Source organism: Eptatretus burgeri, chromosome 7, assembly GCF_056783735.1.
Source record: "Eptatretus burgeri isolate ZD-2024b chromosome 7, Ebu_testis_v1, whole genome shotgun sequence".
In the NCBI taxonomy this organism is placed as follows: domain Eukaryota; kingdom Metazoa; phylum Chordata; class Myxini; order Myxiniformes; family Myxinidae; genus Eptatretus; species Eptatretus burgeri.
In genome coordinates this window covers 71,856,449-71,874,204 of record NC_140967.1, presented here as the reverse complement: position 1 = coordinate 71,874,204, position 17,756 = coordinate 71,856,449, and the positions used below count along the sequence as shown (strand labels likewise).

The 17,756-nt window shown below is 44.9% G+C and overlaps 1 protein-coding gene across 6 annotated transcripts in view; it reads right to left on the bottom strand.

Moving 5' to 3' along the window:
* Positions 1-17,756, bottom strand: part of TK2 (thymidine kinase 2) — a 49,465-nt gene that overhangs the window by 21,264 nt on the left and 10,445 nt on the right. For 4 of the 6 annotated variants that reach the window (XM_085889004.1, XM_085889002.1, XM_085888999.1 and 1 more), the window contains exon 4: positions 16,998-17,051. The exons of the other annotated variants lie outside the window; for them this stretch is intronic. Coding sequence is in view for 3 of the 4 variants with exons in the window: in XM_085889002.1 (XP_085745128.1) it covers positions 16,998-17,051 (54 nt within the window). In the remaining variant the exon portion in view is untranslated. The remainder of the gene's footprint in view (positions 1-16,997; positions 17,052-17,756) is intronic. 6 annotated transcript variants of the gene reach the window in all.

Below are 17,756 nucleotides of genomic sequence, written 5' to 3'. Positions count from 1 at the left end.
CATTTCAGCAGGACAATGACCCAAAGCACAAAGCTAAATCCACACTGGAGTGGCTGAATAAGAAGAAAATAAATATTATTGAGTGTGACAGTCAGTCATGACTTGAACATAATTGAACATTTATTGCGAGACTTGAAGATTGCAGTCCATTGATGATCCCCATCAAACTTGGCAGAACTAGAGCAATTGTCACGTGAAGAATGGACAAAGTTTTCATCATCTCACTGTGCAAAGCTGATAGATTCTGACCACTGTGCAAAGCTGATAGATACTGACCCAAAAAACTCATAGCAGTTATTGCTGCAAAAGGTGCTAAAACAAAGTACTTTTAGAACCAGTGAATTTTGATTTGTACATGTTTTTTGCAGGTATTCCTGATATGTAACCTCCTTCAATTATAACAGTGTTTACTTTGATCTCTTTAGTTTTGGAAAAATAGTTTCTGTATTATTCATAATTCATCTAAATGTGGCATTATTGTGAGGGGTAAATACTTCTGCAGGCCACTATATATTAGGAAGGGGATTTCCTGGTGAGGAGAGTGTATGGATATGGACACCCAGCAGGATTAAAAACAAAACCTGTCAAAGGGTAGAGGAGCTCCTTGAGAGCCAACAGCCATCCATATCTAATGCCCAACAGTATCTGCAGATGTCCTCCTGCAGTTGGGTTACCTTTTTAGGAGGTTGGTGGCAGGATTTGCACTCCAGTACTGCTCTCAGTGCCAGGCAAGGTCTTTGCTCAGATAATTATTGATATAATAGGGTTCGCCACCATCTGCTTAAGCACCAGCACCCAGAGCAGTCAGGCTTTACACGAACGAGGTCAACGATTAACCATATATTTTCCCTTCAGGTCTTCACCGAATGCAGACGAGAGTTTCAGCAGGGGCTGCATTGCAGCCGATATTGATCTCTGCAAAGCGTTCGACTCAGTGAATCGGGATGCCCTCTGGAGGATTCTTGGTGTTCGTGGGGTGTCACCAAAACTGATCAATCCGATGTCTGAACAATACTCTGGTACTGAGAGTGCTGTGAGATGTGGTGATACCATCTACAACTTATGTCCAGTTGTTACTGGAGTTTGTCAGGGGTATGTACTGGTCCCCACACCTTTCAGCGCTTATGTAGACTGGATTCTGGGGAGGATGTCAGAGAGATTAAGCTGCGGTACATCGTTTGGGAATGTCAAGATCTCTGACTTGATTTCGCAGATGATGCAGTCATCTTTGCGGAGACTTTGGATATCCTTTTGGGGGTCCTCGAGTTCCTGAATGAGGAGTCGGAGCTGCTGGAATTATGGGCTTCCTGGGTCAAAACTAAGATCCAGGCTTTCAATGACATCTTGGATGCTGTTATCTTGTCTCTACCTGTTTGTGGTGAGGATGTTGATGACACGGAGAGATTCACTTACCTTGGCAGTGATATTCATGTCTTTGCTGGCTGTAAGCCAGAGGTCAATTTATGCCTGGCTCAGGCCTGGGGAGTCATGGATTCACCAGATCATGGGGTGTGGCACTGTCAGTACCTGTGCAGGAGGACGAAAGTTAAAGTTTTCATGTCCTTGGTGCTTCCAGTCTTGCTCTACAGCTGTGCTGCTTATGCTGTGCCCCTACACCAGTACGTATTTCACCGACCTCGGAAGGATGACAGCCTGAGTTAAACCTACCTGGTGTTAATTAAGCGGCCAACAGGGCTCAAACTCAGGACCCTCAGATCCCAAGCCAGCCACCATAGTCATCAAGACAACACCAGGGCTGTCCCTACCATGACTTCCTGTGTAGAATTGGCAACCCATCTTGGTTTGTAAGCCCACCCAAGAAACCTAATCAGCCAGTGTTAGATGGTGAAATATGAGAGGAACAAGTCATAAGAAGGCAAAAGAGGACCCTCCTTCGTCACTGTGAGAAAGTTGGTTTTTAATCTCCTCTCCTTTCCTTTATTACCAAAAAAGTGCCGATTAGGATTTGAGAGGTGGTTTAATGTTCACAGGTTGGACAGTCAGTGTCAAATGGAGCAATTGCCATCTGTGTGCAGCGTGTGGCTGCTGGTTGTATCATTTTCTGGGGATGTGGCTGTGCCGCTGATGCAATGCCCCCTGTTACAAGTAAGCTGGTACTCATTTTCCCAACCTCAGAATGATGACAGGATGAGTCAACCTGCCTGGTGTTAATTCAACGACCCAAAGATTTTAAACCAACCACCTTATATGCCACAATCAAATTCAAGATTGCTTGAGAAATGTAGGAGATAGATTTTGAAAATCGTTATTTTCGCATGAAAATCGTCATTTTCGCATTTTTTGCCAAATTTGAAGTCACGTGACACGAAAACGAAAGCGAATATCGAAAATCCGGCCTGACCAAATTTAGATATTGTCCCATACATTCATATGCCACAAGACCGGGCGTAGTGGCGTGCGCCTGTAATCCGGCTACTCGGAGGCTTGGGTTGGAGGATCGCTTGTGGACGGGGGCTCTGCACTGGGCATGGTGTAGAGCAGCCCGGAATCATGGCGAAACCCAAATCCTGATCCCTGTGTCGTAAGAGGCGACCAGGGTTGCGTCAGGAAGGGCATCCGGCGTAAAACCTGTGCCAAATCAGTATGCGGATCATAACGGATGATCCGCTGTGACGACCCCTAACGGGAGCAGCCGAAAGACGAACAACAACATTCATATGCCACAAGCAAATTCAAGATCGCTTGAGAAATGTAGGAGGAGATAGATTTTGAAAAACGTCATTTTCGCATGAAAATCGTCATTTTCGCATTTTTTGCCAACTTTGAAGTCACGTGACACGAAAACGAAAGCGAATATCGAAAATCCGGCCCGATCAAAATTTAGATATTGTCCCATAGATTCATATGCCACAATCAAATTCAAGATCGCTTGAGAAATGGCGGAGGAGATAGAATTTGAAAATCGTCATTTTCGCAACTTCAAAGGCCTCGTGACCTTGACCTTGACCTTCGGTGACCTTGAAAGTCATACCATCGTGTACGTCTCATCGACCTCTATCAGGATCACTAATGACCAGATCTCCCGCTTCAACTTCATTGTGAACGGACGGACGGATGGATGGATGGACGGACCGTCACCTCTCCTCTCAACACCAATATTATTAGGTCATGCTCGAAGAGATGACCTAAAAAGACAGAGACAGAGACAGGGAGAGGGAGAGGAGGGGTGGAAACATTGAAACCAGCAAGTAAGAGGGTTGGTTTAGGAAGGGTTACTGGGGGTAAAAACCATGGGTCAGGATAGAGGGTGACAGGAGGTGATGGTGCACTGCCTGCTTGAAGCTTTGAAAAGTTGCTTGAAGCTTTGAACTGCCTATCTCCAAAAGTTGTGGATGGATTCAGATAAAACTTTGTGGGCAAGTTGGGTGTTTGACAAGGACAAATTGATTTGATTTTGGTGAAGATCCGAATATGAGAATATTTATTTTTCAAAGTGAATCTTCACCATTGAGAGATGAGGCCAAAAACGATATATAGCAGGGTATTTCAAAAAATTATTGGGCCCGATATGTTCTTTTGGATCAGGCATTGAGTGGTGGAAGTATGGGCTCTACCGAGTGCCCTTCTGGTTTAGATATGCGTCACCAATTTGTATAGTTTGAAACGTCACACCCATCCCATTGTATGTGTCTAAAAAAACTACTCCCGTTTGACCCATATTTCATGTTCTTACTTTTGTTCTTTTAGTGTGCTTTATTAGTGTTTGGCTAGGCCTCCAACCCTTAGTTTAGGCAAGAAAAGGCACCCTGATTATCCGGGACTTGCCGTGTCACCAATTCAGCAAGGTGAGGGATAATGTGAGGCTCGCCCTGCCCTCGGACCGAACCGACGATCAATGGATATTGAGATAGGAGGGGCGCCTCGCATCACCGATGATGTGTCGGCCCGAGGTGATAAAGGGGGTACGGCGAGTGTGAATCTGCCGAATGACGCTACACCACCACCTGATCTGCCATGCCACGCTCTGTTGGTGTCATGCCCACTCCAACCAGGCTGGGTCCCTCCTTATCCTTGCAGCTTTTGGAGCTTGCACGGAGCTGGACGATCCTTCTGCCAATCATCAATATTGGGTTTGTGCCTGGCAACCTTTGCTTGACCTGTGGCGACCTGTCCTCTGTCGTGTGCATCTGAGGCCTCAGGCAAAGATGAATTAAGGTTCCTGTTCATATGCTTGAACTGTTTTGTGGGCATGTATCGGTAGGGGTTAACTATGGGGGATTTATGAATTGCGATCGCTGCCTGTAAGTACGTGCTTTCTTTATACACCACACAATACTTTACTAGTTGAACGTGACTTGGTCTTTGGTTCATCCTGCTTGCTTGCGAGGGTTTCATCTGGTGGCTCAGGGGAAATCTGATTGAGATAGAGATTGGGCCCCGGTCTTGAACCTCCACAGCTCGTGGCAATCTCTCGGATCATTGGTGCATTCGGCCAAAAGGTAAGATCTGTCCTGTGGTTGCTCTCGGAACATCGCCCAGCACAAAGATGTCAATCTGCAAGGTAACATGACATTGGGCGTGGGACCTGATAGGAAATTTCTGTTGCGGGGTGGGGGAGGGGGGAGAGATGGGAGGATTGCCATGGTCGCGAGGCGACACACCGGATTCGAACCAGGCAATTGGGTCGGCCAGGGTATCGTAACAATATGATGATCAGTCAAGCAACTGCATGATCCATGGATGTGAAAATGCCCTGGAAATCAGGCCATTATTGAACACCTTTAGGCCATGTTTACTAACCTTAAAATGGATCAGATGACAATCATTTCCCCACAGGCATTTCTCATCACAAGAACAGAAAATCATAAATAGTTTGTAAATGAACAAGCAATTCAAGTTCATACCTTAACAACTCTCTCTTACAATGCAAAACATAGGCTGCTTATCTCTGTGAATGTAAAGAACAGTTGCCGAGCTTCACTGTGTTTGTGCTTCTTGATCTTTCAGAGAAGAACTCCATTCATCGTTCTGGAATCTGCCCATGGTTACTACTGGAACATCACCCCAGCAAAAATTAACCCATTTCCTGTGCACAACCAGGAGAATTATCAGTTACAATTTCAAAGCAGATGTTTGATCAGTGACCATCTCAAGCATGATGCCATTACAGTGCAGTGTGCACAGTTTCAGAAAGGATCCATGGATATGAAAGATCCATGACAAAACAGCTTTGATGTATGGCAGCATCAAAGCTGTTTTCCCCATTGTTAAAACATTCCAATGAAGGGATAGTCAGTGAAGGACAATAACGTTTCCAATTTGAAGCACTACAAAGCTGACATTGTCCTTGATGGAGAATGGTGCAACCTTGGTGGCCACAAGTTATGGGAAAAGCCAAGACTTGGAACCAAAAAATTCCACTGAGAAGGGGAATAAGCCTGGTGTTGGTTTAGTGGTTAGGGTGGATGGCTTGGGATCTTCGGGTCCTGAGTTCAAGCACTGTTGGCCACTGAATTAACACCAGGTGAGGTTGACTCAACCTGTCATCCTTCCGAGGTTGCCGAAATGAGTACCAGTGTACTGGTATCGGCACCCAGGCAGAGAACCTTGTTCCGGCACAGAATCTTTTGTTGCACAGATTTATTAGCTGCCATGTATGGATAGGAAAGCTACCTAGGCCAAATTTCTGACACATCTGAGAAGTTTCAGGATGTCTACCTGAACTGCAGGAAGAGGTCAACTGACCACACACAATCATCCACATGGCCCAAAAGACAAGTTGAGTGCAATATCCCAATTCGGCAAATTTTATGCAAAGTACAAGCTCCAGTCATTGCATTTGGCAGACAGTATTGACTGCAGCAGAAAGACATGGAGACCATTTGGGAATCGTTGAATATAGTTTGCCAGAATAAATCCTAAATGTCAGTTCTATTTATAGTTGAACGAGGCATTTTTACCCATCGCTTCAATGACCGCTTTAATCAAGAGACAACATGTACTTCACAAACATTCTACTCTATTCACCCCATCATTTGCCCTTGGTCATCTACCAACTGCTTGGAAGTCAGCCAACCTCACGATCGTCAGCCAACTTCTTCTTCCTCTTTAGTGGCCACAATTTTTCCCAAGTTATTGTGGCTTGGTCGGGAGTAGCTTGGCCCAAGTCTTTCACAAACTTACTGGCCAGGCCGGACTTTCAACGAAGGTCAGGGCAGGAACTTGGAATTTGGCCAGGGTGCTGGCGAAAGCCCGCTGACTCTTCAAGAGGAGCACGGTGGGATCTTTAACATCAACCAACTAATGCCAGCAGATGGGAAACCAATTTAACATCCATCCAAGGGACGGCACACACATTGACATTCAGACTTTCACTCTCCTTTAGAGTTAAATTAATTGGTGAACAGGAAAGTTAATGTATCTATGCTTAGTAGATGGTATAGTATTATATATATATATATATATATATATATATATATATATATATATATATATATATATATATATATATATATATATATATATACAAGCAAATACAACTCGTCACTTCGCCGAAGGTGGTGTGAATGGGAAGGGGGTGGAGAAAGAGAGAGAAAGAGAGAGAAAGAGAGAGAATGAGAGAGAAAGAGAGAGAAAGAGAGAGAAAGAGAGAGAAAGAGAGAGAAAGAGAGAGAAAGAGAGAGAGAAAGAGAGAGATAAAGAGAAAAAGAGAGAAAAAGAGAGAAAAAGAGAGAAAAGAGAGAAAAAGAGAGAAAAGAGAGAAAAAGAGAGAAAAGAGAGAAAGAGAGAGAGAGAGAGAGAGAGAGAGAGAGAGAGAGAGAGAGAGAGAGAGAGAGAGAGAGAGAGAGAGAGAGAGAGAGAGAGAGAGATGCATTTTATTCAGACGGGGGAGGGAGTGAGGAGGGGATAGACAGAGATGGTGGGGGGGAAAGAGGAAAAAAAAAGATAAGTGAGGGGTGGAGGTGGTGTTAGTAAAGAGTGATATGTTATGCTTAATGACCGAACACAAACAAATAAAAAAAATGTCATGCCAGAATAGCTGTACGCACAATAACACAACAGAGTTTGTAAAATTAACCACCAGAACATCTGCAAAAACTTTGAAATCCCAGTTCCAGAAAAGTTGTGGGAACACAAACCAAAAGTAATCACTGAAAATATGGAAGTACCGCTCACGTATGACCAAATGATCCCATCGAGCGTGAACATCGAAAACAAAGCGATGCAACCAGATATCATACTTCGGTACAAAAAAAAAGAGAGAGAAGAAAGCATTGCCAAGTGAGGTGTTAATTCCAGTGATTTTGGACTAAACAAAGCAGAAAACAAGAAAATGACCAAACACCAAGAACTCAAGAATGAAATGAGAAGATCCTGGAAGCTGAAGAATGCCAAAGTTGTACCAGTGATAGTTGGAGCTATGGGAATGATGACAAAGAACCTCACAGAGATATTAAAAACCATTCCTGGGAATATTATAACAAACGAACTACAGTTGGAAGCTGTCTGGGGTTCAGCGACGATCTTGAAGAGAGCCCTCAGCGCAAAACTTTGAGAACAGAAAACCTCACAGCTTGGTCCGTGGATCGTGACCCCTTACCAAAATGAAGGTGGATACTTTGAACCCACCCTGGGAGGACTCCATTCCACACTCTGAAACTCGCATATGAAGATACCAATCAACGACACCACACACACACGCGCGCACACACATACGTGCCAAATGCCATTATGGGAATACAGTTTATGTACATACACACGTGCAAATGTACACACACATCAAGTAAATAAAAACGATAAACACAAATATTTACCTTGAAACAGCATTCTTTGAAAGAGGATTTAAAGTGGGTAATTGGTGAAATTCAATTAAAAAATGCTCAGAACACAAAATGTCGATCTATACTCAATGTCATCACAGCAAGAACAAACATGACAAACACCTGGTCGGATGGACCTTATTGTTTTTATAAAATGTATCGACGTCGAAGTGAGATTTGGATTACAAATGGAGATCACACAAAGCAATCCTTGCACATTTTCAACGTATAAGACACCTCCAAAGACACTCACCGCATGGCACCGCGGGACCCAACAAAGGTGGAAACGTACGTCTAATCGATGTGAGATTGAAAAAACAACAACCAAGCAGCTTGGAGAACTCTCTCCAAGTGGCTTAAACATTCAAGCAAGAACTCCAACTAAACGGTTGATGTGAAACAGTTCCCTCAGCATGCAATTGGCAATCACTGAACTGTCATATTAACCCTCAACGGCACGCATACCAACACTCACACATTGGCACACCTGGGGTCAATTTGACCCAATTCAAAATGGTCATTGATTTGGTCGATACACAAGCCAAATGTTGCAACATTTGTCAAATTTTTCATACCTAGTTTGTACAAAACAGTGTAAAACATTGAGAAGTTGATGATACAAATGAAATGTATTCAATATCTAGTGATATCCGGAACAAAAACAATCAGAAATTAATGTACGAATGGCCACACATTTTACTGATTAACTTTTTACACAGAAAGCAGCAACAGCATAACATACAAAATTAAAATATGGCAGTTTCCATAATAATGAAAGAAATACGAGTCATTTTTCATTGTAGTGTCTCGATTTATGAGGTTCATTGTGCTTGTTACGCTTCGCAATTTGTACAAGTAGTAACAGTGGTTGAATGAGTACCACAAACATATTTGTTGCAATTTGAGCAGACAGTTGAGGTCTTATTGTCCTGTGGCCTTCTGCATAATTGGCATCGTTTCCTGGCAGGACTTCTAGCCTGGCGTGGTCTCTGGATTGCTGCAGCAACCTTTCCAAGTTGATGTAATGCAGTCACTACAGCCGGCTGGAGAACATGAACATTCTGAGTGTCAAGTCAATCCAGTCGTTGGTGAGGCCGTATGCCAACTGCTTGAGGTATTTACGACCTTGACCACGTGGCCTTTCTGCTAGGGCCTGGCCTTGCTGAGCATTCTCATTATCAAACTGATTGTAAGAATGTCCGGAATCAGCAGATATTTCATCTGGCTGTTCATCAACGTCAGAAACCTAATCTTCATCTGATGTATCTTCATCTTCATCTGATGGAGATGGGGATGGGCCTGGCATCTGCCTGGGGGATGGCCAGACGGAGGCCCCTGGAGTACCGGCGGAAAGTGAACGCAGCGACGCGCTGTTCTGGTACATGCTCCCATACCTGACCTGATCTGATGTATCACGGACTGCAGCCTGATCTGGGATGTAGGAATCATCATCGCTTGGATCAGATAAAGACTCACTGTCACTTTCATCTTCTAATATTTGTCTTAGAACATCAGCAACAGAATACCGTGCTCTCCATTGGTTGGCCATGGTTTGAAGGAAAATGCTAATACACTAGCGTTATGAACTGCAGTTTCGATTTCTGGAATATCCCATTTCCAGGAATGAGCAATTCCCAGAACCATTCCAATCCCCTTTTTGTCACAGAATAATACAGATTATAACAGTATGAAAACAATTGGGAAACACCTTTATTGTTCTTTGAGAAATAATAACAATTCCAGAAAAGAAAACGGGATAAAGTGTTCATAGTTATGAATGTAAATGTTTTTTGGGAGTTCTCCCAGCGTGGGTCATATAGACCCCACTATTTTCTCCTGCAAATATCTCTCATATGTATTACCTTATATTCGCTAAATTTTACAGCAATACCATACATATATGGGGTGAGGATAAACAGAGACCATGGGCTGATATCGGCTAATATTATTTTTTTTACACACAAAAAACCTGCATGTTGGGTCAAATTGACCCCAGGTATGCCGTTGAGGGTTAAACATACACCTCACGGAGACACCCAAAATATCACATATGTCCGAATTGGACAAGTGAACACTTTTCTCGGAGTCAGAACTGCTTGTAAGTTCGATTCTGGAGCTTAACTTTTGTAATTCGTTTTAGTTTAAGAGATACTCGTGGCGAACGCATATGCGGAAATGAAATAAAACAACGAACACTGACGTCTCCAGGAGTTTAAAAGCATTGCAATGTACCCAGCAATTCGTAGCTATGATGAATGGAAACTTCCAAGTCAGGGTGAGGTTGAGCAGGTCAAAAAACATGGCGGCTTCAGACCCTACTGAGGTTACCCAGTGAACGACTTATGACCCCAGAGAGCGAGGTCACCGAGGATCGCCTGATGAAGGATATAATTAAATAAGGCCGTTAATTATCTTAAAAATGGGTGTTTTAATTAACCAAAACACCAAATTTACCCACCTGCACTTCCTTGGAGTTTTCTTAGTATGCATGCAAAGTTTCAGGCTACTAGGTTTGATAGTTTTGGAGTTTTGGAGTTATGGAGGACACACACACACACACACACACACACACACACACACACACACACACACACACACACACACACACACACACACACACACACACACACACACACACACACACACACACACACACACACACACGATGTTTAGGAGATAGTACAGTGCCCATTTTGGTTGTTGTGATAAATCTTCATTTTTTAAAATATACAATGTCGAAGGCTCGTAATGGAGCTGCAACTCACACACACATGGACATACTGACGAGACAACCACTAGACACAGCCACTGAGCTTGGGGTAAGTGCCATTCCTTCTCAGGATACACTCTGGGTACCAGCGACGACATCACAACAATGGCGCCGCCTTTCTCACCGCAACTCAGCGGGGCATTTCCTCAGGAGGAATATATTTCCTTCTCCCAATGGATGCCAACCAATGGGGATTGTCTGTCCTTTATCCTTTTTAATGTTGCGTATGAAGCAAGGAAGCAGCACGTACCTTCAAAAAAAAAATTACTTGGTACGACTTGGCCAGGGTTTGAACCACCGACTTCCCAGACTCTGAGTGAATGCTCTAACCATTTCCACCACCAAGTCTCGTTAAAGACTGGACAAATATAATGATACCGACTGGCGTAGTGAAGGGTTGCACAAGGGGCAACCTCCCCAAGCACCAAAATTGTTGCATCTACGATCCATCGACACTTCTGAGGACCTTTTTGCCATGGTGCATGACAGACTCGGTAAGAACACCAGGGGTGTGTTTCAGTACCAATCGGCTTGCAATCGCTTGACAAGCCAACCGTTCCTTATCAACAATTTCGTTGCAGTGCTTGCTGGAATGCTTAAGCCACTTGGTGAGTGCTGCTTGGTAATGTAACACGCCCCTGGACATCATGGGTGGGAGCGTAGGGAGGGATTGTGGGAGCTGGCCAATGGTTGCCAACGTTGTGCCGGAGAGAGGGGCAGGCAAAAAAAGGAGAGGGCATGTCGGGAAATGAACTTGAAAATGAAGCTCTACCGCCTCTGCGTCTCATTGACTCATTTACATGCAGGCAATTTAAGGTCGAGCAATCAGTGACATTTATGTTGATAAACTGTAAATATGCATTTGTTTACACTCATCAGCTGTTCCATCGATGATCCCACATGGGCCACAGGCTCCCATATCTAAATATAATTACACCTCTGCAATCAAAGGTGGACGAAGGTTATGTTTTCACCCCTGTTGATCTGTCTGCGAGCACTGAGCAGGATATCTCAAAAAATTTGGACAGATTTGGATGAAACTTGGTGGACAGGTTGAGTGTGTGAGGAGGACAAACTGATTAGATTTTTGTGAAGATCCGAATCCGGATAAGATAACTATATACATATAAAAACTATATATAGCACGATATTTCAAAAAGTTGGAGATGGATTCGGACGAAACTTGGTGGACAAGTTGGGTGTGCAACACGGACAAATTGATTCGGTCCGATAAAAGGTCCGAAGCCAGATACGAGAATTATTTAACTTTTAAAGTGATTCTTCACCATTGAGAAATTGGGTCAAAAACGATATATAGCATGATATTTCAAAAATATATTGGGCCAAATATGATCTCCTGGATCAAGCATTGCACGGCGGAGGTATGCACTCTCCGAGTGCTCTTCCAGTTTACAAATAGTGAAGCGAACTTGCGAGACTCGATGCGCTCCAAGCGTGATGCAATTGAAGTTGTATGTTCCTACCAGTTGAAAATACCAATCCCTGGAGCAGCTTCGTGATGGTAATGCCGAGACGCGGACACACGGTCAGATGCAGATATTTTGTTGAATAGGATGATGACCTATCATTTTGGAAGCCGGTGCTCACTGTGATTAATGACACGCAAAACATTCTCCAAGTGGCTGTGCTAGGGATAGATGCCTCTGCTGCCAAATTGGGGACAATCGTTTCATTTTTCCAAAATGAGCGGAATAACATCGGAGAGGCGAAAATCAAGGCCACCAATTTTTGCGAACAAATGGGAATCTTCACAGAGCGGCAGATAAGGAGGAAGAAAATAATGCTCAGGAAAGACACCATGGACACAGGTCTTTCAGTACAAGATGAGATCAAACAGGAGCACTGTGAAATCTTGGATCAGCTACACGTGCAAACAAGCCGACGCACGCACCCATCAGATAAATGACGTGAACATTAAGTTTGGGTTTCTTACATCACTCAGTTACCTGATGGTCCCATCCAACGACAGCGACATGGTCATGAAAATCCACCACCGCACAGAGATGCACAACCATAACGATATCAGCATCAGTGAGCTACAGAGGGAGATTCATCATCTTTGTCGACACATCAAAATGTACGAGGAAACCACTGGGATGGAAACAGTGGATTTGAAGACACACACAATCCTTAAAAATGTTGTGAAGTGGGGATTTGAGGAATCTTTATCTCACCCTATCATATTGAAGACATTTCTCACCATGTGTGCGAGTGTTGCATCATGTGAGAGGAGCTTCTCCAAACGGAAACAGATCAAAACCAACCTCAGATCTACAATGAGCCACTCTGGGCTCAGCAATCCAGCCCTCCTCTCCATAGAGCATGAACTAGTCGAATCAATTGACTTGACAGGTCAGGTATGGGAGCATGTGCCAGAACAGCGCGTCGCTGCGTCCACTTTCCGCCGGTACTCCAGGGGCCTCCGTCTGGCCATCCCCCAGGCAGATGCCAGGCCCATCCCCATCTCCTTGAGATGATGGTCAACCTGCTGCAACCATGAGGCACGTGGTCGGCCCACTGGCCTCCTCCACTCATGAGACTCCCTCGCTGAGAGAATCTGGTGAGCAGGATCAGCGTTAGGAAAACGAGCCACATGTCCATACAGCCGCAGCTGACGCTCACGGACTATGCAGGTAACAAATCTCATCCGAGTCTCTCTCAGCAACCGCTCGTTGGACACAAAATCCGACCAGCGATAGCCAAGGATTCTCCGAAGAGACCTGGTACCAAAGGAATTAAGTCTCTGCCTCAGATCCTTGGTCAAAGTCCAAGTCTCGCACCCATAGAGCAAGACTGGAAGTACCAAGGACCTGAAGACTCGGACTTTCGTCCTCCCGCACAGGTACCGGCAGCGCCACACCCCATGATCCAGTGAATCCATGACTCCCCAGGCCCGACCCAGACGTCTATTGACCTCCGGCTCACAACCTGCGGAGACATGAATATCACTGCCAAGGTAAGTGAATCTATCCACGACCTCAACATCCTCACCACAAACAGACACAGACAGGACAGCAGCATCCAAGATGTCACCGAAAGCCTGGATCTTTGTTTTGACCCAAGAAATCCGTAATCCCAACGGCTCCGACTCCTCATTCAGCACCTCGAGGGCCCCCAAGAGGATGTCTAAAGTCTCCGCAAAGATGACTGCATCATCTGCAAAATCAAGGTCCGAGATCTTGACATTGCCAACGATGCACCGCAACTTGATCTCTCCGACATCCTCCCAAAATCCAGTCCATACAAGTGTTGGAAAGTGTGGGGGCAAGTACACATACCTGACGAAGCTCAGTAACAACTGGAAATAAGTCAGAGGCGGTACCACCACACTTCACAGCACTCTCAGTACCAGAGTAGAGTTCAGACATCAGATCGATCAGTTTCGGTGGCACCCCACGAAGACCAAGAATCCTCCAGAGGACATCCCGATTCACTGAATCGAACGCTTTACAGAGATCAACATAGGCTGCAAGCAGCCCCTGCCGAAACTCTCGTCTGCGTTCAGTGAGGACACGAAGAGCAAGGATACGGTCAATCGTTGACCTCCTTGGTGTAAAGCCTGACTGCTCTGGACGCTGGTGCTCAAGCAGATGGTGGCGAACCCTATCAAGAATTATCCGAGCAAAGACCTTGCCCGGCACTGAGAGCAGCGTCACCCCTCGGTAGTTGTTGCAGTCTTGGCGATCACCCTTCCTTTTCCAGAGAGGGACAACAACGGCCCTCTTCCAGTCAGTTGGGATGATGCCTGTGTTCCAGGCAGAGCACAAAACTGCATGCAACGACGCGAGTGCAGCATTTCCACCAGCCTTGAGAAGTTCAGCATGGATGCCACAGATCCCTGGAGCTTTGCCCCGTTTCAACTGGTTCAACGCAGCCCGTGTTTCCACAAGCGATGGTGGACCACAGTTGATTCGAGGGTCAGCAACAGGGATTGTAACACCCTTGACGTCCAACTCGACAGCTGGGGGATCAGCCTGGTACAACCGCTCAAAGTAACCGGCCCAGCGGGCCTTCACTTCAGACTCCTCTGTCAAGAGCCTACCACTCTCTGCTCGAACTGCAGTGCTCCGAGGGATGGGCTTGGATGAACGTAATGCGCGAGCACGCCTGTAAGCGGGACGAGAATCACCTGTCCACAGGTGATGCTCTACCCCCTCACAGATTCCTCGCACATAGGCCTCCTTGTCCACCCTCAGTGCACGTACAGTTTTACGCCTCAGCTCCCTGAACAGCTCAGCTCTGCCATTCAGCCTGGCCCTGCGACTCTGGTCAATGGTATCCAGTGTCCCTTGAGAGACAAAATTCTTCTTTGCCCTGCGGTGAACTCCAAGGCATCCACCGGCAACATCAAGGACGGTGGTCTTGAAGGTGCTCCACAACTCTTCAGGACCCCCCAAAGCACCCAGACCCCCCAAGTGTCCACTCAGCCTGTTCGCAAACTCCTCAGCTACTCTCTCATCCCTGAGCTTGGCAACATCCAGCCTAGGCTGGGATGGTACCATTCTCCAGGATTTAAGGTGCAGCTTTAGAGTTGCTACAACAAGCCTGTGGTCAGTATTGAGGAACTGAGCACTCCGGTAGACCCTGCAGTTCTGGATCATCCTCCAACGACCGTCAATGAGGACATGGTCAATCTCCTTTGCCACACCGCCAGCATTGGAATACCAAGTCCAGCGATGAGCTTGCGGGCGCTGAAACCATGAACCAGCCACCCTAAGTCCATGACTTCTTGCAAAGTCAAGGAACTTAGTGCTATTCTGGTTCATAGTTCCTGACCCATGGGGACCAACACACACCTCATAACCATCCCTATCAGTTCCAGTCGATGCATTGAAATCCCCCAAGACTAGAAGTGTATCTCGTCTGGGGCACTGATCAACCACCGTCCTTTTGCGAACTTTTGCGAACTGATCAACCATTTGCGAACAAATGGGAATCTTCACAGAGCGGCAGATAAGGAGGAAGAAAATAATGCTCAGGAAAGACACCATGGACACAGGTCTTTCAGTACAAGATGAGATCAAACAGGAGCACTGTGAAATCTTGGATCAGCTACACGTGCAAACAAGCCGACGCACGCACCCATCAGATAAATGACGTGAACATTAAGTTTGGGTTTCTTACATCACTCAGTTACCTGATGGTCCCATCCAACGACAGCGACATGGTCATGAAAATCCACCACCGCACAGAGATGCACAACCATAACGATATCAGCATCAGTGAGCTACAGAGGGAGATTCATCATCTTTGTCGACACATCAAAATGTACGAGGAAACCACTGGGATGGAAACAGTGGATTTGAAGACACACACAATCCTTAAATATGTTGTGAAGTGGGGATTTGAGGAATCTTTATCTCACCCTATCATATTGAAGACATTTCTCACCATGTGTGCGAGTGTTGCATCATGTGAGAGGAGCTTCTCCAAACGGAAACAGATCAAAACCAACCTCAGATCTACAATGAGCCACTCTGGGCTCAGCAATCCAGCCCTCCTCTCCATAGAGCATGAACTAGTCGAATCAATTGACTTGACAGCTTTGAGGTCAACTGACTCAGCTAGTTTGCCCCAGGACCAGGTGAAGCACACAGTCACAATAACACATGCACGCTTAGTAGGCCAATGACCATTTAGAAAGGGTTTTGAGATCTCGCTCCGAACGTCATTTTTTTCTCGATACGCCATTGATGATACCTCTTATAGGTTTGTGAGTGCTCCAAAGGCATCAAGCAGGACAGAAATATGTGATAGGATATCTCAAATAGTTTTGAAGCAGCTGCAAAATGTTTCCAAAAAACAGATGTGCTTGTATTGGCTTTGGGTTACCCCCATGTCTGGAGCCACCATTTCCAAAATACGAGGAGTTGCTTTTTACATGAACCTTGGAGAGAGAGTGAGAGTGAGAGTGAGAGTGAGAATCTAGGCTCATCAACAGCAGATTATTAAAACTTTGGGGTCCTTCCATAAAATGTGTACAACAAATGAAATTTTTTTTGGAACTGGTCAGGTGGGAGTTTCCTTGACATTGATCGATTTGTCATGTTCGTCGTGATGTTTTTTTGTTTTAGTATTCAAACACCACTATAAATGCAATGCCCCTTCCAGGTAGCATAACAAGGCACCAGAGCCGGCTGTACCACTTATTTATTAACTAGATACTGTGCAGTATTATACGCTTTCTCAACAACACTTCAAATACGATGTTTTACAAAAATTTTAATCATTAATCATGTAGGATGAATACAGATCTTGAAAATTCAAACTGAACTGAAGTCAAATACAACCATTCTACCAAATAAAGTGCTCTCAGTCCTCACCAACTATACTCTCCCCAGCATACCGTGAAAGAATATTAGATTATTTAAATGTTTGAGAGCAAATTCAGAAGTGGGTGAAATAATTAAATAATTTCTACCTACCAAAAGATTGTGTCCATGGATGTTTTGCCATTTGTCAACTGGCTCAGAGATAACCTGTAATTACAACCATCAAATAATTAAAATAAACTCACAATGAAGGACAGTCAGCTCTCACCAATCCCAATACCCACCAATCCGTATCCAGCAAGTCAAATATGGTCTTGTGTAGACAAATTGCACTAATTTGAACATTAGCATTTCAAATTGGACCCATTTATCTTCCACTTCCACTTCTGCTGTATAGCATTACCATTCCTCAGTTTTAGTGAATAGGGTCTTCCATCGACCATGTCTTATTCCCAATTGACTGAAACGCATGTGTGTGACATCAGCATGTTTGCATAACTAATCGTGTTAAAGCCATGGCTGCCTCCACTGTAAGCTACAGAAAATTCACTACGGTTGCACTTTCCTGCATAATGATGCAATTTTCAGATACAGATATGAAGTGAAAATTATCAAGATCAGGGGTGTGTACTTTTCATCCTAATCATTCAATATCTACAAACACGGAAACCCATTCTCCCCCAAATGCACAGCGGGAGGTCCATAGATAAGCTTGGCAGGGGCCTCCTCCTTCTGACTCCCCATTTATTTATGTTTCCCTCTTTCTCCTACTCTGTAGCCACTGCCAACACAATAAAATTAGCTTGGGGAAGTTGTCAGAAGAGGTCCAAGTATAACTGAAAATGACAGCTGGACAGCATTTGCTGGAGTACCATGACAGCATTGTTTACATGGGAAGAGCCATGTTTTTAA